Source organism: Coregonus lavaretus (assembly GCF_964263955.1).
Source record: "Coregonus lavaretus genome assembly, chromosome: 6".
NCBI classification, from domain to species: Eukaryota; Metazoa; Chordata; class Actinopteri; order Salmoniformes; family Salmonidae; genus Coregonus; species Coregonus lavaretus.
In genome coordinates this window covers 56,127,493-56,153,403 of record NC_139993.1, presented here as the reverse complement: position 1 = coordinate 56,153,403, position 25,911 = coordinate 56,127,493, and the positions used below count along the sequence as shown (strand labels likewise).

At 44.9% G+C, this 25,911-nt stretch overlaps 1 protein-coding gene across 1 annotated transcript in view; it reads left to right on the top strand.

The window, feature by feature from the left end:
• Positions 1-25,911, top strand: part of sgip1a (SH3GL interacting endocytic adaptor 1a) — a gene marked incomplete at both ends in the record, with an annotated part of 74,899 nt that overhangs the window by 38,483 nt on the left and 10,505 nt on the right. The window contains 13 exons of the mRNA XM_084164118.1: positions 2,860-2,932; positions 3,743-3,767; positions 4,566-4,586; positions 4,795-4,860; positions 6,894-6,960; positions 7,649-7,879; positions 17,251-17,335; positions 18,278-18,408; positions 19,360-19,464; positions 19,947-20,018; positions 20,242-21,093; positions 23,131-23,267; positions 23,586-23,742. Coding sequence (XP_084020244.1) covers positions 2,860-2,932; positions 3,743-3,767; positions 4,566-4,586; positions 4,795-4,860; positions 6,894-6,960; positions 7,649-7,879; positions 17,251-17,335; positions 18,278-18,408; positions 19,360-19,464; positions 19,947-20,018; positions 20,242-21,093; positions 23,131-23,267; positions 23,586-23,742 — 2,022 coding nt within the window. The remainder of the gene's footprint in view (positions 1-2,859; positions 2,933-3,742; positions 3,768-4,565; positions 4,587-4,794; positions 4,861-6,893; positions 6,961-7,648; positions 7,880-17,250; positions 17,336-18,277; positions 18,409-19,359; positions 19,465-19,946; positions 20,019-20,241; positions 21,094-23,130; positions 23,268-23,585; positions 23,743-25,911) is intronic.

Below are 25,911 nucleotides of genomic sequence, written 5' to 3'. Positions count from 1 at the left end.
AGGAGCAGGTACTAACAGACGCCCAGAAGGGCAGTGGCAGGTAGTGACAGGGCTTCACAGAGCCTGTAGATAGACAGGAGCAGGTACTAACAGACACCCAGAAGGACAGTGGCAGGTAGTGACAGGTCTTCATAGAGCCTGTAGACAGACAGGAGCAGGTACTAACAGACACCCAGAAGGACAGTGGCAGGTAGTGACAGGTCTTCATAGAGCCTGTAGACAGACAGGAGCAGGTACTAACAGACGCCCAGAAGGGCAGTGGCAGGTAGTGACAGGGCTTCACAGAGCCTGTAGACAGACAGGAGCAGGTACTAACAGACACCCAGAAGGGCAGTGGCAGGTAGTGACAGGTCTTCACAGAGCCTGTAGACAGACAGGAACAGGTACTAACAGACACCCAGAAGGACAGTGGCAGGTAGTGACAGGTCTTCACAGAGCCTGTAGACAGACAGGAGCAGGTACTAACAGACACCCAGAAGGACAGTGGCAGGTAGTGACAGGTCTTCACAGAGCCTGTAGACAGACAGGAACAGGTACTAACAGACACCCAGAAGGACAGTGGCAGGTAGTGACAGGTCTTCACAGAGCCTGTAGACAGACAGGAACAGGTACCTAAGATACTGGATATCTGAGGAGGAAGAGACAGACAGACAGAGGCATATTTTAACTCTTGTCACGTATCTCTTGGACTTCTGGCAGTTTCATTTTGCATACTACAGATGAGGCATGTTTAGACTGTGCCTTGGGAGATTGCATGGAGATGGGCCTCCTCCCTGTGCTGGGTTGATTATTCATTCGTCGACTCTGGCATTTGTTGTTTATTCATGAGTTGAGTCACTGGTGTTGAATTCAAGCACTGGCCTACAGGGTTGGGATAAAGATACTGTACTGTGTGTGTGTGTGTGCGTGTGTGCGTGTGTGCGTGTGTGTGCGTACGTGCGTACATGCGATGCTGCTTCGTGCAGACACACTCCAGGGCTCTTGTTCCACCAGTGCATGTTACACTGTACTAGGAGAGGTGGAGATGTGAGACGACAGGCAGAGGCAAAATGACATTGGGACCAGAAATGCAGGGAGATAACTGGGCATTCATTTTGGGTAAGAATGGATTGGAGAATTGTGTACAGTAGATAGATGATTGTCCTATTCTCTTTGAAATAGTCTACACAGAAAATTGGAAAGAAAATATGCCCAGGAAGTTATGCCAATTTCAGTCTCTGTAAGAGCTACTTAATCTTAAAGGTCCAATGCAGCCGTTTTTGTCTCAATATCAAATCATTTCTTGGTAACAATTAAGTACCTTGCTGTGATTGTTTTCTATTAAAATTGTAAAAAGAAACAAAAATAGCTTCTTAGCAAAGAGCAATTTCTCAAGCAAGAATTTTCGAGGACTGTCTGGGAGTGGTCTGAGTTGGGATGGAAAAACTGACAACTAGTTGTTATTGGCAGAGAAGTTTGGAATTCTCTTTCTTATTGGGCAATTAACTAATTTACTGCCTTGTGATGTCAAAACAGGCTGACATTTCAGGCGGTCTTTTCAAACAGCTCTTACACTAAAATGGCATCATAATTTTCACAATATTATTCCAACCTCATAGTGTGGAAATATATATAAAACACAGCAAAATCACGTTTTTGACTGCACTGAGCGTTTAACAGTTGCTGTACTGCTTTAGTATACTGTTCCAAGTCATTTCAGTCGGCTCCAGTCTCTTTGGTCTGAATATGGAGGAAGAGCAATTAAGTTAGCTTCCCTTCTGAGTTCATGTTTTAATAGGCTTGTATCATGGCAGGTTTCAGATCTAATGAAGCAGAATCGTCTTGATTTCTGTTTGCTGAGAGAAAGTGACTATTTTCCCTGCTGTAAAGGTAGTTATCAGCCATTCTCTGTTGTACTTTGTAACATAATAAGTGAGGATGTAGTGTAGACAGAAGTAGGTGCCAGGTTCCTCCCTACTCATTGGCTATAATATGAGTTACTATATGTCTGTTGATGACACAGGGTATTGATTTAGACTGAGTAGAGTCAGAATTTAGACAGAGTACTAACTTAGACTACTAACTTAGACTACTAACTTATTTAGCCAGAGAAGTAATTTAGCCAGAGTACTCATTTAGACAGAGTACTCATTTAGATGGAGTACAAATTTAGACCAAGAAGTAATTTAGACCAATAAGTAATTTAGACCGAGAAGTAATTTAGCCAGAGTACTCATTTAACCAGAGCACTGATTGGTGCCAGAGTCCTAATTTAGCCAGAGGAGTAATTTACACAGAGGAGTAATTTACATAGAGTACTCATTTAGCCAGAGGACTATCTAGACAGAGAAGTAATTTAGATAGAGAAGTAATTTAGACAGAGTACTAATTTAGACAGAGTACTAATTTAGACAGTACTAATTTAGCCAGAGCAGAGCCAGTATCAGAGGAAGGGGCCTTGACAGATCAATGATCAACAGACAGGGATCCATCTGCATTGGCCATGCGGACCATTTGAGATGTGAATGAATATTAGCCTTCACAGAGCGTTCTGCTACTCAATAATAGATGAAAAGCTCAACCTTGATCCACTGGACCACAGGTCTGGGCCTCTGTTCAGACACTGGAGAGTATAACCTGGCTGGAACTCTATGAATACACACAGATGGACACAGACACATCGACACAGCAGGGACGTCTCTGACTTTTGATCTTTGATGGTGCTACTTGTTGATTTTGTGTGCTCGGAACCTGACTGAGTGTGTGTGTGTGCGTGTGTGCGTGCGTGCGTCTGCACGCATGCGTGGCGTCTGTGTGTGGGACTGTGTTTGATCTGTTCTTCACACACTTAACCATCTCTCTCCTCTGGTTTGTCCTCAGGATTGAAAAAGCGTACCAGGAAGGCCTTTGGGATACGGAAGAAAGAGAAGGGAGACAAGGACAATGACTCCACGTAAGTCTACCAGTCTAACTCACACTGTAAGTCTACCAGTCTAACTCACACTGTAAGTCTACCAGTCTAACTCACACTGTAAGTCTACCAGTCTAACTCACACTGTAAGTCTACCAGTCTAACTCACACTCACACTCACACATTCACATACACACACAGACTCACACTCACAAACACACCCACACTCGCACATTCACATACACAGCAGTCATCCAAAGATGATTCCACTGGCTGTGGATATTCCATCGAGGGAGTTGAGGTTCTATTGACCATGAACATGAACGTTCCACCTGAGGAGCTCTACAGTTTGAGACGTAATGTCCGCTCATGCGATGACAGTTGCCTTGACAGCTGTAGGCTGTGCCCATGCCTCTGTGAAACTAACTGTAGCTGAGGCTCAGCACTGTGATCAATCACTACCTGGCCCAGGCCTTTTCTCTAATACTGTTTGGGACGTATTGATTCACCTCACTGGGTTGTATGTGCATGATAGCTTTTCATTTTGAATCATGACTCCTGAGATCTGATAGGTCTGATGTTGCTGTGCGTGTGCGCGCGCGCGTCTGTGTGTGCGTGTGTGCGTGTGTGTATTTATTTGTGTGTGGGTAAAGTTTTCCCTGAGAAAGCCCCTATAGACTGTGATATTCCAGTGAGCTGCTTTGCTAATTGGCAGTGCACTTCAGTTTGAATAGAAACTATTTTATTATATATGGTGAGTGGATTTCAAGATCCTTACTTTCTCTTTGTCCCTCTCTCTCTCCCTCTCGCCTTCCCCTTTCTTTTTTCTCTTTCTCTCTCTTTTCTTCCCAGGGGGTCCCCTGACAGAGATGGGGGTGTAAGTATCCCACAATCGTTCATCAATCAATCAATCAATCAATCAAATTGTATTACATCAGCAGATGTCACAAAGTGCTATACAGAAACCCAGCCTAAAACCCCAAACAACAAGTAATGCAGATGTAGAAGCACGGTGGCTAGGAAAAACTCCCTAGAAAGGCAGAAACCTAGGAAGAAACCTAGAGAGGAACCAGGCTCTGAGGGGTGGCCAGTCCCCTTCTGGGTGTGCCGGGTGGAGAATATAACAGTACATGGCCATTAAGGCCAGATTTTGATGACCAGCAGGGTCAAATAATAATCACAGTGGTTGTAGAGGTTGCAACAGGTCAGTACATCAGGAGTAAACGTCACTTGGCTTTTCATAGCCGGGCATTTAGAGGTTGAAATAGCAGGTGCGGTAGAGAGAGAGAGTTGAAAACAGCAGGTCTGGGACAAGGTAGCACGTCCGGTGAACAGGTCAGGGTTCCATAGTTCATGTTTTATCCAGTGAATTAATCAGACAACTTGTTCAGCTGAGACATAGTCCATAATATCTTAGTTCATTACCTTTTCAATAAAGAAGTTTAATGGCATTGCTGGAAGGAGGAAGACATGACTGCCTATTTTACAAGCTTGCTTTAATACTGTTGTTTTAAGACTGTCTCATTCCTCTAGGTGAATCAGCATTGTAACATTACAGTGTCCCTTTTTAATAGACTGTAGAATCAAATGAAATGAGTCTATTGGATAACTTGTTAACTGTTACATGATTTGTATTGTATTTGTATTCTCTGTGTTGTGGACCGTCATCATTCAGCATCCCCAGGAGATTGAATCGGTATTGAACACTATGCAGTCCCCTCTAGTGTAGGATAGTCACTCTACTACCAGACTCCACTAGAGCTTAATGCACCTAGTTGCCCGATAGGTAGCATCGCCGTCGAGTAGCGGTAGCCAATCACTCAATAGTATAGTAGTGCATGAGTTGAGTATTCATTATTCTGATTGGTGGGATTCACTGTGATGTCATGATGTTCTGTTTTCAGTCACAGAAGAGGGCCAATGGAGCAGCTGTCAATGGGTTCTCTGATGAGATCGACTGGGACAGATATGTAAGGAACCAGCATTCTACCCTTTGAACAAGCTCATATAGCACATGATTCAAAACAATCAATAATCAATGATTATGTTATTGGCATACCCTTACATATATATATACAGTGGGGAAAAAAAGTATTTAGTCAGCCACCAATTGTGCAAGTTCTCCCACTTAAAAAGATGAGAGAGGCCTGTAATTTTCATAATAGGTACATGTCAACTATGACAGACAACATGAGGAAAAAAAATCCAGAAAATCACAATGTAGGATTTTTTATGAATTTATTTGCAAATTATGGTGGAAAATAAGTATTTGGTCAATAACAAAAGTTTCTCAATACTTTGTTATATACCCCTTGTTGGCAATGACACAGGTCAAACGTTTTCTGTAAGTCTTCACAAGGTTTTCACACACTGTTGCTGGTATTTTGGCCCATTCCTCCATGCAGATCTCCTCTAGAGCAGTGATGTTTTGGGGCTGTCGCTGGGCAACACGGACTTTCAACTCCCTCCAAAGATTTTCTATGGGGTTGAGATTTGGAGACTGGCTAGGCCACTCCAGGACCTTGAAATGCTTCTTACGAAGCCACTCCTTCGTTGCCCGGGAGGTGTGTTTGGGATCATTGTCATGCTAAAAGACCCAGCCACGTTTCATCTTCAATGCCCTTGCTGATGGAAGGAGGTTTTCACTCAAAATCTCACGATACATGGCCCCATTCATTCTTTCCTTTACACGGATCAGTCGTCCTGGTCCCTTTGCAGAAAAACAGCCCCAAAGCATGAAGTTTCCACCCCCATGCTTCACAGTAGGTATGGTGTTCTTTGGATGCAACTCAGCATTCTTTGTCCTCCAAACACAATGAGTTGAGTTTTTACCAAAAAGTTATATTTTGGTTTCATCTGACCATATGACATTCTCCCAAACTTCAGACGGGCCTGGACATGTACTGGCTTAAGCAGGGGGACACGTCTGGCAATGCAGGATTTGAGTCCCTGGCGGAGTAGTGTGTTACTGATGGTAGGCTTTGTTACTTTGGTCCCAGCTCTCTGCAGGTCATTCACTAGGTCCCCCCGTGTGGTTCTGGGATTTTTGCTCACCGTTCTTGTGATCATTTTGACCCCACGGGGTGAGATCTTTCGTGGAGCCCCAGATCGAGGGAGATTATCAGTGGTCTTGTATGTCTTCCATTTCCTAATAATTGCTCCCACAGTTGATTTCTTCAAACCAAGCTGCTTACATATTGCAGATTCAGTCTTCCCAGCCTGGTGCAGGTCTACAATTTTGTTTCTGGTGTCCTTTGACAGCTCTTTGGTCTTGACCATAGTGGAGTTTGGAGTGTGACTGTTTGAGGTTGTGGACAGGTGTCTTTTATACTGATAACAAGTTCAAACAGGTGCCATTAATACAGGTAACGAGTGGAGGACAGAGGAGCCTCTTAAAGAAGAAGTTACAGGTCTGTGAGAGCCAGAAATCTTGCTTGTTTGTAGGTGACCAAATACTTATTTTCCACCATAATTTGCAAATAAATTCATAAAAAATCCTACAATGTGATTTTCTGGAGAAAAAAAATCTCAATTTGTCTGTCATAGTTGACGTGTACCTATGATGAAAATGACAGGCCTCTCTCATCTTTTTAAGTGGGAGAACTTGCACAATTGGTGGCTGACTAAATACTTTTTTGCCCCACTGTATGTTATAGAGAATATATATTATTCTGACCCATCTGTTACTGTCTTACTGTAGTTTCTAAAGATTCTGGGGGTATGTCAATGTAGCATCAGGGTTGGGGTCAATTCCAGGTCAATTCAATCAATTCAGAAAGTAAACTGAATTTACAGAATTGAAATGGAATTGAGCCCAACCCTAATTAGACTGGGACAGATACAGTATGTAAGTAAAGCAAAAATTATTATTCTACCCTTGTAACAAGCACGTAGCACATGATTTTCAGTTTAATTCCTGAATTGACTGAATTGAAATGGAATTGAGCCCAACCCAGATTAGCATGGTGTAAATATGGTGTGTCTGTTGCTCTGTGTGTTTCAGAACACCCCTACGGTGGACGATGAAGGTTACAGTCTCAGGCCAGACGAGGAGGAGGTGCCAGGATCACATATCCTTTATCATATATCTACTATACACCCTAATAGAGCTAGACATGAACTACATCACATTACAGAGTAATAATAGTGTACCTACACCAAATACTACACTCTATATCACTGTATGTTAGTCTGTATCCGTTTGTTTCTGTTGGTCTGTTTGTCTGTCAGTCTGTCTGACTGACTGAATTAGTGAACGGCTGTCTGACTAGATCAGAACTAGTCTGGCAAACACTTAACTGTGAATCACGACAGCCAGGCCACCACAGAACAGCCTATCAGTACAAATCAACTGGGAGACCATCAAGCATCATCTCAACTCATCTCAACTCAATAACAAACAGACAAACTGAGCATCACTTCAACTCAATAACAGCTAACGGCACGCTTCCTGGAATTACTATGTAATGAGTAGTCTGATACTTCTGGGAGATTTGCCAAACTTTGGGGAACCTGCAGTTCTGTGAGGAGATTCTACAGTCTCCTGATTAGATGCTGTAGTATCTGCTATTTGGTAGAGCTCTAGGATCAGCTTTCTCCTCCCCCAATCCTAACCTTAAATATGAGTGGGGAAAATGCTAAACTGACCCCAGATCAGCGTCTAGGGGCAACTTCACCCTACTCCTAGAAACACAATGTAAGTGACCTATCTATCACCTATGACCTTCAAGATTCAAACCATTACTGTCCTTAACGGAGACCCACCTGGCCCCAAACCCCCCAAGGAACACTTCTTCTCCTCCAGCGAGTCGGAGGGAGAGGAGGACCTCCGGAAAAAGTTTAAGATCAAGATCAAACCGTTACCAGTGGAAAGTGCCAACTGTTTGGCCCCGTCGGTAGATGAACTGAAAGCCTCCATAGGCAACATAGCGCTGTTTCCCTCTCCTCTGGTGAGTACCTCTCTCCCTCACGTTACTGTGTTGTTATGGAGTAAGACTATAGAACTGTATTCTAGAATGTGTTTGAACTGTTGTATCTGTTTGACTGTTCTGTTGCTCATTAGGGAAGTTCTTTCCACAGCTCACAATACATTTCTTACTGTATGTGTCTTTATTTGATTCTCTGTCTCACTGCATGTTGTTTACATTTATTTTCTCCTCATTACCCCACGCATATTACATTTAAGTCATTTAGCAGATGCTCTTATCCAGAGCGACTTACAGTTAGTGCATACATTATTTTATTTTTCATACTGGCCCCCCCGTGGGAATCGAACCCACAACCCTGGCGTTGCAAACACCATGCTCTACCAACTGTGCTACATCCCTGCCGGCCATTCCCTCCCCTACCCTGGACAACTCTGGGCCAATTGTGCGCCGCCCCATTGGTCTCCCGGTCGCAGCTACGACAGAGCCTGGATTCGAACCAGGATCTCTAGTGGCACAGCTAGCACTGCCTTAGACCACTGCGCCACTCGGGAGTACATACAGTGGGGGGAAAAAGTATTTTGTCAGCCACCAATTGTGCAAGTTCTCCCACTTAAAAAGATGAGAGAGGCCTGTAATTTTAATCATAGGTACACGTCAACTATGACAGACAAAATGAGGAACACATTTCCAGAAAATCACATTGTAGGATTTTTTATGAATTTATTTGCAAATTATGGTGGAAAATAAGTATTTGGTCAATAACAAAAGTTTCTCAATACTTTGTTATATACCCTTTGTTGGCAATGACACAGGTCAAACGTTTTCTGTAAGTCTTCACAAGGTTTTCACACACTGTTGCTGGTATTTTGGCCCATTCCTCCATGCAGATCTCCTCTAGAGCAGTGATGTTTTGGTGCTGTCGCTGGTCAACACGGACCTTCAACTCCCTCCAAAGATTTTCTATGGGGTTGAGATCTGGAGACTGGCTAGGCCACTCCAGGACCTTGAAATGCTTCTTACGAAGCCACTCCTTCGTTGCCCGGGCGGTGTGTTTGGGATCATTGTCATGCTGAAAGATCCAAACTGTTACAGACCCATATCCATCCTGCCCTGCCTTTCGAAAGTTTTTGAAAGCCAAGTTAACAAACAGATCACCGACCATTTCGAATCCCACCGTACCTTCTCCGCTATGCAATCCGGTTTCCAAGCTGGTCATGGGTGCACTTCAGCCACGCTCAAGGTCCTAAACGGTATTATAACCGCAATCGATAATAGACAGTACTGTGCAGCCGTCTTCATCGACCTGGCCAAGGCTTTCGACTCTGTCAACCACCGCATTCTTATTGGCAGACTAAATAGCCTTGGTTTCTCAAATGACTGCCTCGCCTGGTTCACCAACTACTTCTCAGATAGAGTTCAATGTGTCAAATCGGAGGGCCTGTTGTCTGGACCTATGGCAGTCTCTATGGGGGTGCCACAGGGTTCAATTCTTGGGCCGACTCTTTTCTCCGTGTATATCAATGATGTCGCTCTTGCTGCTGGTGACTCTCAGATCCACCTCTACGCAGACGACACCATTTTGTATACATCTGGCCCTTCATTGGACACTGTGTTAACAAACCTCCAAATGAGCTTCAATGCCATACAACAGACCTTCAGTAGCCTCCAACTGCTCTTAAACACTAGTAAAACTAAATGCATGCTCTTCAATCGAACGCTGCTGGCACCCGCCCACCCGACTAGAATCACTACTCTCGACGGGTCTGACCTAGAGTATGTGGACAACTACAAATACCTAGGTGTCTGGTTAGACTGTAAACTCTCCTTTCAGACTCACATTAAGAATCTCCAATCCAAAGTTAAATCTAGAATCGGTTTCCTATTTCGCAACAAAGCCTCCTTCACTCATGCTGCCAAACATGCCCTCGTAAAACTGACTATCCTACCGATCCTTGACTTCGGCGATGTCATTTACAAAATAGCATCCAACACTCTACTCAGCAAATTGGATGTAGTCTATCACAGTGCCATCCGTTTTGTCTCCAAAGCCCCATATGCTACCCACCACTGTGACCTGTACGCTCTTGTTGGCTGGTCCTCACTACATATTCGTCGCCAAACCCACTGGCTCCAGGCCATCTATAAATCACTGCTAGGCAAATCCCCGCCTTATCTTAGCTCATTGGTCACCATAGCAACACCCACCCGTAGTATGCGCTCCAGCAGGTATATCTCACTGGTCATCCCCAAAGCCAACACCTCCTTTGGCCGCCATTCCTTCCAGTTCTCTGCTGCCAATGACTGGAACAAATTGCAAAAATCTCTGAAGCTGGAGACACTTATCTCCCTCACTAACTTTAAGCATCAGTTGTCAGAGCACCTTACCGATCACTGCACCTGTACACAGCCCATCTGAAATTAGCCCGCCCAACTACCTCATCCCTATATTGTTATTTATTTTGCTAATTTGTACCCCAGTATCTCTATTTGCACATCATCTCTTGCACATCTATCATTCCAGTGTTGATACTAATTGTAATTATTTTGCACTATAGCCTATTTATTGCCTTACCTCCATAACTTGCTACATTTGCACACACTGTATATATATTTTCTGTTGTATTTTTGACTTTATGTTTTGTTTTACCCCATATGTAACTCTGTGTTGTTGTTTTTATCGCACTGCTTTGCTTTATCTTGGCCAGGTCGCAGTTGTAAATGAGAACTTGTTCTCAACTGGCTTACCTGGTTAAATAAAGGTGAAAAATACAAAAAAACAAAAAAAATGCCCTTGCTGATGGAAGGAGGTTTTCAGTCAAAATCTCACGATACATGGCCCCATTCATTCTTTCCTTTACACGGATCAGTCGTCCTGGTCCCTTTGCAGAAAAACAGCCCCAAAGCATGATGTTTCCACCCCCATGCTTCACAGTAGGTATGGTGTTCTTTGGATGCAACTCAGCATTCTTTGTCCTCCAAACACGACGAGTTGAGTTTTTACCAAAAAGTTATATTTTGGTTTCATCTGACCATATGACATTCTCCCAATCCTCTTCTTGATCATCCAAATGCACTCTAGCAAACTTAAGACGGGCCTGGACATGTACTGGCTTAAGCAGGGGGACACGTCTGGCACTGCAGGATTTGAGTCCCTGGCGGCGTAGTGTGTTACTGATGGTAGGCTTTGTTACTTTCGTCCCAGCTCTCTGCAGGTCATTCACTAGGTCCCCCCATGTGGTTCTGGGATTTTTGCTCACTGTTCTTGTGATCATTTTGACCCCACGGGGTGAGATCTTGCGTGGAGCCCCAGATCAAGGGAGATTATCAGTGGTCTTGTATGTCTTTCATTTCCTAATAATTGCTCCCACAGTTGATTTCTTCAAACCAAGCTGCTTACCTATTGCAGATTCAGTCTTCCCAGCCTGGTGCAGGTCTACAATTTTGTTTCTGGTGTCCTTTGACAGCTCTTTGGTCTTGGCCATACCACTATGTTTGGAGTGTGACTGTTTGAGGTTGTGGACAGGTGTCTTTTATACTGATAACAAGTTCAAACAGGTGCCATTAATACAGGTAACGAGTGGAGGACAGAGGAGCCTCTTAAAGAAGAAGTTACAGGTCTGTGAGAGCCAGAAATCTTGCTTGTTTGTAGTTGACCAAATACTTGTTTTCCACCATAATTTGCAAATAAATTCATTAAAAATCCTACAATGTGATTTTCTGGATTTTGTTTTCTCAATTTTTCTGTCATAGTTGACGTGTACCTATGATGAAAATTACAGGCCTCTTTCATCTTTTCAAGTGGGAGAACTTGCACAATTGGTGGCTGACTAAATACTTTTTTTCCCCACTGTATGCCTGTCTGGGAGTGAATGGGAGTATCTCAGAGCCAATTCCATACATATCCCTGGAATGACAGTGAGCTAGGGAGACATGGGTTAGTTTACCCTCTACTACACAACTGCTGATGGTAGGGATGTTGGGGAGAGAGGAGAGATGGTGGCTGGCAGGTCTTTAGCCTTCTGCTGTGACCTCAGTTGACTGACTACCAATTACTGGAGTGGAGTTTAAGACAAGGCAGCTGTCTCTAAGCAGCCCACAAAAACCAATGACAGTTATCCCTTTGCCAACAGTGGGGTGTTTGAGTCTAAGCCACAAGGCCGGCTCCAGGCATAAGCGACATAAGCGGTCGCTTAGGGCCCCAGCCCAGTAGGTGGCCCCTCCCCAAAAATGTGTTTATTTATTTTGTATTTTTAGTAACACAGTCGGGGTCTCAACTTACTGTTCAGCGTTGGAATAGTAGAATACACAAGGTGCAAGTTCGAAATTTGGTTGTGCATCAGCAATTTTTCTGGAAAGTGGGCATACACAGTGAGGCTCTGTCCTGTACATACGCAAGGACAGTCTGTGGTCATACGAGAGCCTTATAGACTCAATAATCCATCCATCCGCTGGCTGTCGAGCCGCTAGGTAGCTGCTAGCTCCCTAACCAGGAACAGTGAGCAGGTGTTTGGTTGTCTTAAGTTGTACCTGGCTCTCTCTGTGTGTAGATTTGACCATAGATATCAGGGAAATCAGACAGTGGCTGTGTGTTTTTGTTGTCACATGCACCAGATAGGTGCAGTGAAATGTGTTGTTTTACAAGGTCAGCCTTAGTAGTATGGTGCCCCTGGAGCAAATTAAGGTTAAGTGCCTTGCTTAAGGGCACATCGTCAGCTTTTTCACCTTTTCGGCTCGGGTATTCAAACCAGCAAGCTTTCGCTTACTGGCAAATGTGTGCTTACCCAGGTAGTCCCGGTAATGGGTTGACCATGAAATTGGCTGAGGAGAGCTGGGATTGGGCGCAAAGGTTAACAGGCTAAACAGAACAACAAGGTTCTTTCCACATTTCTTTCACTACCCCTCGTTCTCTCTCTCCTGCATTCTCTCTCTCTTTCTCCCTTGACCTCTATCTCTCTGTATTCAATTTGAATGTGTTGTTGTTGGAGGGCGATGGCTGTTGACAATACAGAAAGAGAGACAGAGGAAGACAGTATGTGTGAGAGCAGATTAACCTCCCATGGGCCTTTCTGTTCCACAGTACAATATATGTATCACTGGAGTTTCCCTTGCGCTCAGTAACTATCACTAAAGCCATGGGGTTTGATTAGACTATTGATTAAACATCCTGTCAATCATCAGATCAAAGTCGCAAATCAATATACTGTAGATAGATGAACGTATGGGTGTGGAAACTGAAATGGAAAGATTGGTAGATGGTGGACACTTGTGCTCTCACCTTGGAGCTTCACATTAGGCAGAGAAGAAACCTATTGACATGATGTGTGTTTGTTTGGTCAGTCAATATTCACCTCCATATTACCCATCCGTAATTTCTGCTCACAGCTTTGTGTGTGATTGTAGATTATCTACACTAACATAGTATACCCTCTACCCCCTCTCTCTCCTCCTCTGTCTCTCTGTCCTGCCCCCTCCCTTTGACCCTCTCTACTCTTCTTACCCTCTACCCCCTCTCTCTCCTCCTCTGTCTCTCTGTCCTGCCCCCTCCCTTTGACCCTCTATACTCTTCTTACCCTCTACCCCCTCTCTCTCCTCCTCTGTCTCTCTGTCCTTCCCCCTCCCTTTGACCCTCTCTACTCTTCTTACCCTCTACTCCCTCTCTCTCCTCCTCTGTCTCTCTGTCCTGCCCCCTCCCTTTGCCTCCCCCTCTTTTTCTTTTCTTCCTCTCCCTGTATGATGCTGTCTTCTGTAGAGGAGTAGTCCGGTAAGCCTGTTCTTGTCTGTCTTTCTTTCTTGTGTACAATCTTTCTCTATGTCTCTCTGTCTCTCTCTCTCTCTCTCTCTCTCTCTCTCTCTCTCTCTCTCTCTCTCTCTCTCTCTCCCTCTCTCTCTCTCTGTTAGCATGAATTGCCCACTTGTTGCATGTCAGTTTTCTCCCTTCAGGTTTGTGATTCAGCGTACTAAAGGACCATGTTATTGAATGTCATTGGATCCATTGTAATAGAGTTAGAGAAGTATGCAATAGCAATAAAACACACTCAGGTGTACAGGTGAATCAGGATTTGCGGAGAACAGGTTGCTCTGAATGGGTGTAGGATTTAACACTACCACAATACCAGCATGGAGATGGCTGCTGTTCAGTGACCTTCACTAAGATGGAAATGTGGCTGCTTGGAGACTGAATGGGGAATAAATGGAGGGAGGGAGAGAGGGAGGGAGAGAGAGAGGGAGAGATGATATGAGACAACAGAAGGAGGAGATGGGAGAAAAACAGGGCTCTGCAGGATGCAGCTGAATGAATCCACAGCAGGTCCAGGATCAGCCATTATGGGCTGTGGATGACTGTGATTTCTCTCTCAATGTACACATACACACCAACACATGATCTTGCACACAAATACACATCATTACGACATAATACTATTGTACTGTATCTCTCCTGTTGGGAGTGTAACTGTTCTGTTGGGAGTGTAACTGTTCTGTTGGGAGTGTAACTGTTCTGTTGGGAGTGTAACTGTTCTGTTGGGAGTGTAACTGTTCTGTTGGGAGTGTAACTGTTCTGTTGGGAGTGTAACTGTTCTGTTGAGAGTATAACTGTTGTGTTGGGAGTGTAACTGTTCTGTTGGGAGTGTAACTGTTCTGTTGGGAGTGTAACTGTTGTGTTGGGAGTGTAACTGTTCTGTTGGGAGTGTAACTGTTCTGTTGGGAGTGTAACTGTTGTGTTGGGAGTGTAACTGTTCTGTTGGGAGTATAACTGTTCTGTTGGGAGTGTAACTGTTCTGTTGGGAGTGTAACTGTTCTGTTGAGAGTATAACTGTTGTGTTGGGAGTGTAACTGTTCTGTTGGGAGTGTAACTGTTCTGTTGAGAGTATAACTGTTCTGTTGGGAGTATAACTGTTCTGTTGGGAGTATAACTGTTCTGTTGGGAGTGTAACTGTTCTGTTTGGAGTGTAACTGTTCTGTTGGGAGTGTAACTGTTCTGTTGAGAGTATAACTGTTGTGTTGGGAGTGTAACTGTTCTGTTGGGAGTGTAACTGTTGTGTTGGGAGTGTAACTGTTCTGTTGGGAGTATAACTGTTGTGTTGGGAGTGTAACTATTCTGTTGAGAGTATAACTGTTGTGTTGGGAGTGTAACTGTTCTGTTGGGAGTATAACTGTTGTGTTGGGAGTGTAACTGTTCTGTTGGGAGTGTAACTGTTCTGTTGGGAGTGTAACTGTTCTGTTGGGAGTATAACTGTTCTGTTGGGAGTGTAACTGTTCTGTTGGGAGTGTAACTGTTCTGTTGGGAGTGTAACTGTTCTGTTGAGAGTATAACTGTTGTGTTGGGAGTGTAACTGTTCTGTTGGGAGTATAACTGTTCTGTTGGGAGTGTAACTGTGGTTGGGAGTGTAACTGTGGTTGTGAGCATAACTGTGGTTGTGAGCATAACTGTGGTTGTGAGTGTAACTGTTGTGTTTGGAGTGTAACTGTTGTGTTGGGAGTGTAACTGGTGTGTAACTGTTGTGTTGTGAGTAACTGTGGTTGTGTGTGTAACTGTTGTGTTGGGAGTGTAAATGTTGTATTGGGAGTGTAACTGTAGTTGTGAGTATAACTGTAGTTGTGAGTGTAACTGTGGTTGTGAGTGTAACTGTTGTGTTTGGAGTGTAACTGTTGTGTTGGGAGTGTAACTGGTGTGTAACTGTTGTGTTGTGAGTAACTGTGGTTGTGTGTGTAACTGTTCTGTTGGGAGTGTAACTGTTGTGTTGGGAGTGTAACTGTAGTTGTGAGTATAACTGTAGTTGTGAGTGTAACTGTGGTTGTGAGTGTAACTGTTGTGTAACTGTTGTGTTGGAGAAGTGTGCTTTACTGATCTGTCACTCTCTGACCAGGTGTCTGTTCTCTCTTCCTTTTTGCTGGTCACAGAGACGTAGCCCGGTAAGTGTTCCTCCGTTCTGTTCTGTTTCCCTGGGCTGGGGTAAATAACAAACACTTTTTGTCCCTCTATGCATCCTGTAGCCTGCTGGGGAAGTGGAGTGGAGAGGGATGGGGTTGATTGCTGAAATGACAGATAAGGAAAAGATGGCTAAATAGCTAAAGGTTTAGTCTTCTAAGTCCCTGGGTGAATCTCAAAAGTCTTTCTTCGATTCTTTGTGTCCTCTCTCCTTGCCTTCTCTCTTCGCTTCCCTCTTGACGTTTTGAGAAGGAGTTGGGGAGAGGATGGGAGGAGATTAGATGATGCAAGCAATCGAGGAAGGACTTTTGAGATTCACCCATGTTGACAGATGGACCCTTTGATCTGTCACTTCAGCCACACCTCAGCTGAACCTCTCTCTCTCTCTCTCTCTCTCTCTCTCTCTCTCCTTCCTTCTCCTCCCTCTGTTTTCCTTATTGTCGTGTCTCATTGAGAGTTATTTCATGCACTGTATTCTGACTAACAAGCAGCAGCTCTGTCTTGGTCTCTTTCTTTCTTTCTTTCTTTCTTTTTCTTTCTTTCTTTCTTTCTTTCTTTCTTTCTTTCTCTCCTTTTCTCTCTCTCTCTCTCTCTCTCTCTCTCTCTCTCTCTCTCTCTCTCTCTCTCTCTCTCTCTCTCTCTCTCTCTCTCTCTCTCTCTCTCTCTCTCTTTTGTGGCCTCATCTGTCTCTTCTCAATGTTGTGCAGGGTGTGCAATGTTTTGGGCTTACATGAGGCTTTAAAGACCTACTCTATCTATCTGTTTCTGACAGCTTTCTGTGCCTACCGAGACTCACGCTAGAAAGCTGTAGAATGGATTCTAATGGCTATTATACAGTATAATATATTATTTTAATTAATGTAACTGCGTTTTGTGTCACTTTGCAATAACAAAAAGATCTACCCCCTAAAAAATAAATAACAAATGAATAATAAAAAAATCTATATTCTACACTCCCTCCCATGCAGAAATGTGTATTGTTTTATTAATAAGAAACACGTCAGTTCGTACTTCCTAAGGCCACTAGCTACTAGATTGTTCCACAGTATTTCTGAGTGAACGGGCCTAGTATTAGTCATTCACTTCCCCGTGGAGATGGTTGCTAAGGCAGGGCAGCCAATGGTCTCATCCGATTAGCTCATCCTAAGGTTATAGAGACCGTCTTCTGACCTTCGCTAGTGGACAGGCTCCCTCCTGGAAATACTGTAATGTGAACATTCAACATGGTGTTACTCATGGATTTCCATATGTCATTTGAGTGTAAAATGTAATGTGTGCTATGTTTTTATTTTGTCTTTTTACAAATGTATGTTTTTTTATTACAGGGGTTGATGAATAAGGACTGTAGTAAGTATCTAAGATATCTCCTCTTGTTTTGTTGTTTTGTTGTCGCTGAAGCTAAATGCTTTGGTTAGAAACTAAACTCAAGTCATTAACTAGTTTCCTTGTGTTTTAGTGTGTGTGAGGCAGTTGAGGTGAATGTCTGTGAATTCATCTCTCCTCAGGTGAAGAGATACAGGTAGCTCGGCCAAGACGTTCTGCACCCATTGCAGCCCCCACGTTAGCAGCCCCGGCGCTACAGGCCCCCAGGTACGTCTCTGTCTGTCCCCTTTTCATCTGTCACTTATACCCACGCCCCTCCCCAGTGCCCCAACCCCCAGGTACATCACTGTCTGTCCCCCATTGACCTGTCACAGACTCACCCCAGGTGCTCGGTACTGGTACTTCCTGTATATAGCCTTGTTATTGTTTTTATTGTGTTACTATTTCCTTTTTTATTTAGCAAATATTTGTTTTACTTTTTAACTCTGCATTGCTGGGAATGGGCTCGTAAGTAAGCATTTCACTGTAAAGTCGCTACACCTGTTGTATTCAGTAAATGTGACCAATAAAAAATCATACTTCGGCTCTTTCATTAACTTCTGACTTCCAGTCTTTTATCACTGATTTAGTGACAATAAGTTGAAGGCTGATACATCCCCTTCCTTCCCTTGTGACATGAATACGTCTCCTGTTGTAGTATGCTGAGTGAGGTGACTGAAGTGTCTGTGGAAGTCTCTGTGTTAGTGTGATGGTTGTGACTCACTCTGCTGTCCCTGTCCCATCTCCCTGGGTTGAGTGAGCCGACTGAAGCGTGTCTGTGATAGTCTCTGTGATAGTCTGATGGTCTGACTAACCCTGTCAGTCTGTCTGTCCCCTCTTATCTCCCTCCCTTCCCTAAGTCGTACCAGACAATGCTACAGCCTACTAACCCTGATGTCTGTCTGTCTGTCTGTCTGTCTGTCTGTCTGTCTGTCTGTCTGTCTGTCTGTCTGTCTGTCTGTCTGTCTGTCTGTCTGTCTGTCTGTCTGTCTGTCTGTCTGTCTGTCTGTCTGTCTGTCTGTCTGTCTGTCTGTCTGTCTGTCTGTCTGTCTGTCTGTCTGTCTGTCTGTCTGTCTGTCTGTCTGTCTGTCTGTCTGTCTGTCTGTCTGTCTGTCTGTCTGTCTGTCTGTCTGTCTGTCTGTCTGTCACTCTCTCTATCTCACCTCCCAGAAGTAAGAAATCCCCAGCAGCCCCAGTACCAGAGAAGAAAGCAGCCCCAGTAGCAGCCCCAGTACCAGAGGACGCTACAGCCTTATTTGGGCCTCCCCTGGAGACAGCCTTCAGAGAGCAGAAAACTGAAGGTACAACTCTCTACCACATCTGTCTTTGTCACTGTCATTCTTTCTGTGTGTGTGCGCGTGTGTGTGCGGTGTGTTTCCGGTGTGTGTATATGTGGTGTGTGTTCGTGTGTGTGTGTGCGCGTGTACTTGCTTGTGTGTGTGTTTCTACCTTGTTTGGTTGTGATTGAGCACTGTAATAACTCTGTGACTTGTTGTGGATCTCTAAGGCTGGCTGTGACACTAAAGACACTGCACCAGAATAACACCAACAAGATGGATGCTTTCTATTCCCTACACAGCCTCTCTACCACCTCTAAAGACACTATCCCTCTTTCCTGTCACCTGCACACACTGCCATTATGTCATGCACACTAAACATTTCACAAACACACAAGGGATCAGAGGTCAGAAGCACTATGAGGTCACATTTGATTCCTCCGTGGTTGGTTTGCTGTGGTGTCATGTGGATCCTCCCCTCACCCCTCTCCCAGTCACAGTGGATTTAGCTCTGCAGGCTCTGGGATGGGAAGCTCTTAGCTGGTTATGTAACTACCTGCTGAGGCATAGCTAATGTCACCACACACATACAGTACAGCAGCCCTTCCTTTTTAACACTCTGTCCATTCACAGATAGAACTGTGTGGATAATGCTAGAGTCCCTGCGTATAGTATCTCCCATTCTCAATAGAGTGGAACAGTTCTGAGGAACTGATAGTGTTGCTAATATCTCTTCATTGCTCCCTCTTAGCCAGGTAGTCTGTAAGATACATTGTGTTTTGAATGACTAAAACCATTTTAAAGTAATGTTTATAGATGAAGTGTCTCTTTTTTAGCACAGTGTTTGGTGATTATTGACCTGACAGGTTTAGGCTAATGCTAACATGACTTTATTTTTAGCAATTTAAAAATCCCCCTGAGGTATTTTTATTTAGCTCACCTCTATGTTATGTCCCCTGTCTGTTCTGAATGTAGTGGGTATATCTGAGCGGGTGGCGTGTGACGTGTGGGGTGCTCCTCTACCTGAGTCTGAGTCACTGAGCCCAGACTTCTCTTTCACCAGAACCTTCCCCAAAGGAAGTACGTTTTCTGTTTATGTTGCACTTCCTGGAATGACTCTGGAATGACTCTGGAATGACTCTGGAATGACTGCACGGAACCATCCACTCACCTCATAAACCAACTCACCCTCACAATAAAACTAACGAGCGATCTGTGAACGAGCACGCCATTAACTCTCTCTCTTCCTCTGCAGCCCATACTAATGCACTCATTTCATCTGTCATTAGTTTGAGAAATAATTCAAACCATATACCATAGAGTTCAGATTAGACCGGGTAGATTTACTAATGTTGAGCAACATGATTCAATCACCTCTTCCTCCCTGCATCTGCATCTGCCGTGGGTTATGGGCCATATGCATGGTGGTGTAAGGCATGGGGCTGTATAGTATTTCCTGTCCTGAGCTGGTGTGGTGCAGCCAGACACTAACCGCAGGGGCCTCTAGATGGTGCCACCCTTTATAGTGACATGCTGTTCATGGCGCACCGATGTAATTGCAGCTCCGCCTCCGCTTCCACCCAAGAATGTCCCGACCTCCCCCCCTCCGACCAGCTCCCCCTCTGCAGCTGCCGGTAAGACCCCTCATCCCTCGATCCCTCCCTCCAGCCCTCCTCCCTTCTTCCCTGTACCTCATATATCTCCAAACCATCCCCTCTTTGTATGTTAAATATTTATCTCTCTTGCTTTCTTTTTCTTGCATTTGATCTCTCTCTCTCTCTCTCTCTCTCTCTCTCTCTCTCTCTCTCATACAAACTGTTATGATCCTCTCTCCTTGCACATGACTCTGTCTGTCAGAAGTGTCAGTATCGACAGAAGGCTCAGGAAGGAAGACCTCCATCCCAAACCTGGACAACATTTTCGGCCCAGCAGAGCCCTCTGCCTTTGGCGAGGAGTCTGCCGACAAGTGGGTCTGCTTCAGCGAGGAATCGGCAGCCTCTGAAAGACCGCCCCTTCCAAAGGACCCAGCCCAGCCCCTACCAACGTCCCCACCCCCTCCAGAAGATCCCCCCGCCCCTCCTGTACCCACTTCCCCTCTCCCTTCGGAACACTCTTCTCCCTTTCTCCCCCCTCTCCCCACCTCCCCTCCCCCACAGGAAAAACCTGTCTCTTCCTTACCAACCTCCGAACCCCCTACAGAGGAACCAGCACTCCCCCTACCCACAGTCCCTGTCCCACCCATGCCTAAAGACCCTACACACCAACCCACACCACTTCCACCAAAGGACCCTACACCACCCCCCACTCCCCCACCCACCATTGTCCCCCCTCTTGACTCAGCCCCCAGCATTACCCCTGTTCCGCCTGTCCCTTCACCCCCCAGTGTTGCCCCAGTCCCCCCTGCGGTCCCCTCTCCTCCCAAAGCAAGAACACCTGTCTCCCCCACCAGCCCCCCTGGCCCTGCCGTTGTGGACGAGCCGTCACGCACCATCCCCCCACTCCTTGTCTTTGTCGAGGAGGAACGGAAGAGTCCTGAAGCGGCAGCTCCGCCTGTCCCGCCTGCTCCATCGAAAGAGGGCCTTATTGAAACCGCCACCTCGCCCAAAGATGTTGGCCAGGTGTCCCGTGCTGCGCCTCCCCCTCCTCCACCCCCTACGTACAGGGCAGTTGTGTCCTCGCCAGGACCCACGACAGGGGGCATGGGTAGTGGTGAGTACCCCCAAGCGTCACACTCATCCATAACAGCACAACCCATCTGACCACTGTCAGAATCAGTCTGTCTGTGTCGTAGAGATTTGCAGCTGTATCATGCAGTTAGCTAGTGTAAGCACATACTTGATAGGTTGTCATTGTAAATAAAGAGTTGGTTCTTAATTGACTTACCTGTATAAATAAAGGTTGGAACACAATGACCGTCTAAGGCAGTGATTAGATTTGTGTGGCTTACTCTTTGCCTGGAGCGGCTCATTGAAATCTACTGTGAGTAGGAGATATCTTCATTACACTGTTTAATGTTGCCAGATTAATGCTGACAAACTCCCATATCACAATCCTCAAACTTAAACACATTAAATACTGTATATGAACTGTGGAGGTACTGTACAGAAACCCTGACTTCTCTTGTTTAGACGTACAGCTTGTCTTACAAAACAGTTTATCACATTGAGGCTGTGTGTGTGGCTGTGTGTGTGGCTGTGTGTGTGGCTGTGTGTGTGTGGCTGTGTGTGTGTGGCTGTGTGTGAGTGGCTGTGTGTGTGTGGCTGTGTGTGTGTGGCTGTGTGTGAGGCTGTGTGTGTGTGGCTGTGTGTGTGTGGCTGTGTGTGAGGCTGTGTGTGTGGCTGTGTGTGTGGCTATGTGTATGAGGCTGTGTGTGAGGCTGTGTGTGTGGCTGTGTGTGTGAGGCTGTGTGTGAGGCTGTGTGTGAGGCTGTGTGTGAGGCTGTGTGTGAGGCTGTGTGTGTGGCTGTGTGTGTGGCTGTGTGTGAAGCTGTGTGTGTGGCTGTGTGTGTGTGGCTGTGTGTGTGTGGCTGTGTGTGAGGCTGTGTGTGAGGCTGTGTGTGAGGCTGTGTGTGTGAGGCTGTGTGTGTGGCTGTGTGTTATCAGTAAGAAGTGGGTTGAGAACCCTCAGCCAATGAACCCATTTCTCCCTGTCTATTTAACTTTTACTGCAGTGGGCTAAATCAGGGTCATACAGAGTGTTTCTTGGTAGTCTTAAACAAATCTACTTTGAAACAAAAGTATACACCTCACACACATGGTTATGGGCTTAAAAAAAAGACGACACCTGTACCATGTCAGATATAGAGTTGAAATGTATTACATTTTGAGTTTGCATCCCAATAGGAAAGGGCTACAGTGATTAACACAACACACACTCTTGCTTTACAATCATCACAAACTCTGTTATGTAGTATTGTTCTTCTGTAGACCAGACAGTATAGTGTAGTGTAGACCAGACAGTGTAGTGTAGTGTAGACCAGACAGTGTAGTGTACATGATCATGATGAGGACAGTTTGTTTAGTTTAACACAAAGGGAATGGGAAACCAGGATTGAGGACTGAAAACACAGCTGGGACAGATCTCGCTGACGCAGCACATTGGAACGCCGGGATGAGTGGGAATTCTGTCTCGGAATGTCTTGTCCCACTGTGAGAAAATAGTCCCTCAAGATAAACAATAAATGGACTGGCCCAAATCAAATAAAAGTTTATTGGTCGCGTACACAGTTTTGCAGGTGTTATAGCGGTGCAGCGAAATGCTTATGTTCCTAGCGCCTAACAATGCAGTCAAATGTCAAACAATTAAAATATAAAAACAAAATAAAATAAAATAAACTACAAGAACGGTGGGACGAATCCAATGAACAACCCAAATAGCACTGGATCAGTATCAAAATGCAATCTATACATATGTACACCAGAGTGAGACATATTGAATACCACCTAATGTTCTCCCAATACCCTCCTCATATTAAAACACTCAACAGGCAACCATGGAACTGGTGTGTGTTATGTTTCACTGGAATTCTATCCAATTCAATTCAGCTCAGTAGCAATTCAATCAAACATAATGTTCTGTAAACAGGAAACCAGGTTACCCAGTCATTATTCCAGAATGTTCTAGATGTTATTGACTCTGTCAGGTCAGTTTTGTTTTAATGTTCAAGGATCTCCCCAGAGGTTCTCTATCTCTATGGACAGTGATGTCATGATGTTTTAACCCAGATGTCCTCTTGTCCCCATACAGGGGCGTCCTCTCCGGCTCGTCCTGCTACGCCGTCAGCTCCATCAGCTGTTTTCAGCAGCCCCACCCCGCCCCCTCCCCCTCCACGCCCCTCCTCACGACCCAAACTGCCTCCTGGGAAACCCAGCAAGGGGGACATGGTATGTGATATCGTCCATCTCTGTTTACACTGTACTTAAACAGAAACAACAATAGCTCAAATCCCCACCTCAAACAGGACACTCCCCCTCTTAAGATGTTTATACTGTATGGTACCTCGATATCTTGATATATTTGATCTGTACTTTTAATTTTTTATAGTTTCACTTTTAGCCCCCTAAAAACTGAACTGTTAGGGTGTCTGAACATAAAAACACTGATATTAGTAAATCATGTAACCTCTCTCTCTCTCTCTCTCTCTCTCTCTCTCTCTCTCTCTCTCTCTCTCTCTCTCTCTTTCTCTCTCTTTGTCCCCCCAGAGCCGGCCCTTCAGTCCCCCGGTCAGTCACTCGTCCAGCCCCCCTTCCATCGCCACCCTGGCCCGGGCCGAGAGCACCTCCTCTATCTCCTCCAACAACTCCCTGAGTGCAGCCACCACCCCCACCGTCGGTAAAGATCTCACCCTTTCTGTGTCAGGTGTGTGTACGCCATCATCTCCTATCACTATCTGTGCTACTGTGGTAATCTGTGCTGTGTTGCCCGTGTTGCCTGTGTGGTTTTGTCCAACTCTGCCACTGAGATGGCCGCATCCATTGGCTGCTGTTTTTCTGAGTCTCTCAACACAGAACAAATCTTGATGCACTCACTTCTCCAGCAAATACACTGTGTACAAAACATTAGGAACATAGACTGACCAGGTGAATCCAGGTGAAACCTATGATCCCTTATTGATGTCACCTGTTAAATCCACTTCAATCGGTGTAGATTAAGGGGAGGAGACCGATTAAAGAAGGATTTTTAAGCCTTGAGACAATTCCTGCCATTGAGGGTGAATGAGCAAGACAAAATATTTAAATGCCTTTGAACGGGGTATGGTAGTAGGTGCCTGGCGCACCGGTTTGAGTGTGTCAAGAACTGCAACGCTGCTGGGTTTTTCATGCTCAACAGTTTCCCATGTGTATCAAAAATGGTCCACCACCCAAAGGACATCCAGCCAACTTGACACAACTGTGGGAAGCATTGGAGTCAACATGGGCCAGCATCCCTGTGGAACGCTTTTGACACCTTGTAGAGTCCATTCCCGACAAATTGAGGTGCAACTAAATATTTGGAATGTGTTCCTAATGTTTTGTACACTCAGTGTATATCTGCTCGAGTACAGTATTCACTCAATGTATTACACTGCATTTCTGTGAATGTGGTATAGGATTTTCAAGAGTACAATATGCCTAATAAGTAGTAATGGACTGGTTAAATAATGCTGATCATACGTTGTGTGTTTCACATCCCATTGATTTTGTGTTTAAGTCATGAGTTGTTTTTTTCCTCAACATTTTTCATCTAGCCATCATTTTTGAGTTCACAACGTACCCTCCGTACTTTGACACTGTTCGTTCTTTTGTCACCATTATTACTTACATGGTTTTATTCTTCAGTTAGATTTTTCCTTTGTTTTGATTTGCATTCTTTTTGTTTTGTTTTGAATTTGCTCTTGTCTCTGTCCCTTTTTATTTATTTTGGGCTGTCGCTTGATGTGATGTCAGAAGAGGATGCATTTGTAGACAAACTGCCCACGTTTGAGAGGCCCTTTGATTCTCTGGCAGATACAGTATAGTTTAGATGAAGGGAGGGAGGCTATCTGAGAGGAGGGGGCTGGGGCTGGGGGTGGGGCGGGACCTGGGAGGGATCCGGTGATACCTATTACCCATGATGATGTCATAATCCTTGAGAATGTTCTTGCTTTGTTTGTTTGTTTTTGTCATTCCATCTCAGAGTGGGTGGCAGCCATCATGTGGGAGGAGTAGATTTTGGACTGAGATATTGGAGTACGCCACAGATTTAATTTTCATTTTTTAACTTTGATAAATGGTGAAACACCTCTCTCTCTGTCTGTCTCTGACTCACATACTTTCAAATCAAAGCCGTCGAATGAAACGCATCCCAAGGATAATTTTTTCAGAAAGCTGAAATACCATGCATCTCTTTTTCATCTTCCCACACCTGCATCTTTGGCTGTCCTGCCCTCATTACCACAGCAACGTCCCTGTTTTGTATGATAGTCATTGTGTGTGTACTGTATGGAGAGCACTGTGTTTTCGAGCATGCTGTTACTCTGCAGTGCTGTGTGTGTATGAGTGTGTATTAAGAGTGTAGTCTGTCTGAAGAGCATCTGTGGCATCGAGATCCAGACACACACACACACACACACACACACACACACACACACACACACACACACACACACACACACACACAAACACAAACACACACACCAGGGGTGTCATTTCAGCTAAACCTAGGGTATGGCAAAGTAACAGGGGTGAGGGGGGGGGGGATTCCTCCAAGGAATTTTTATTAAATTGAAGCTAATTTACTGCATGTCTACATAATTTAAAAACTCTCAAATGCAATTTGGAGGACAGCAAAAACAAGCAACATTTCCTCCAGCCATTATCACCATGTTGCTGTAGCTTCATTCACCTCAGTCAATAGGGGACTGAACATTCTACAAGAATTAGCTGCGACGCACTAGCTCAGCACCGGGATAACAATTTTAGTTTGGTTTCATGTCAAGTCAAACAGCAGTTACCTAGCCAAAGCCATCTACTTCAGCCATCTTTACCTCTGCACTGTTTTGTAGAAAAG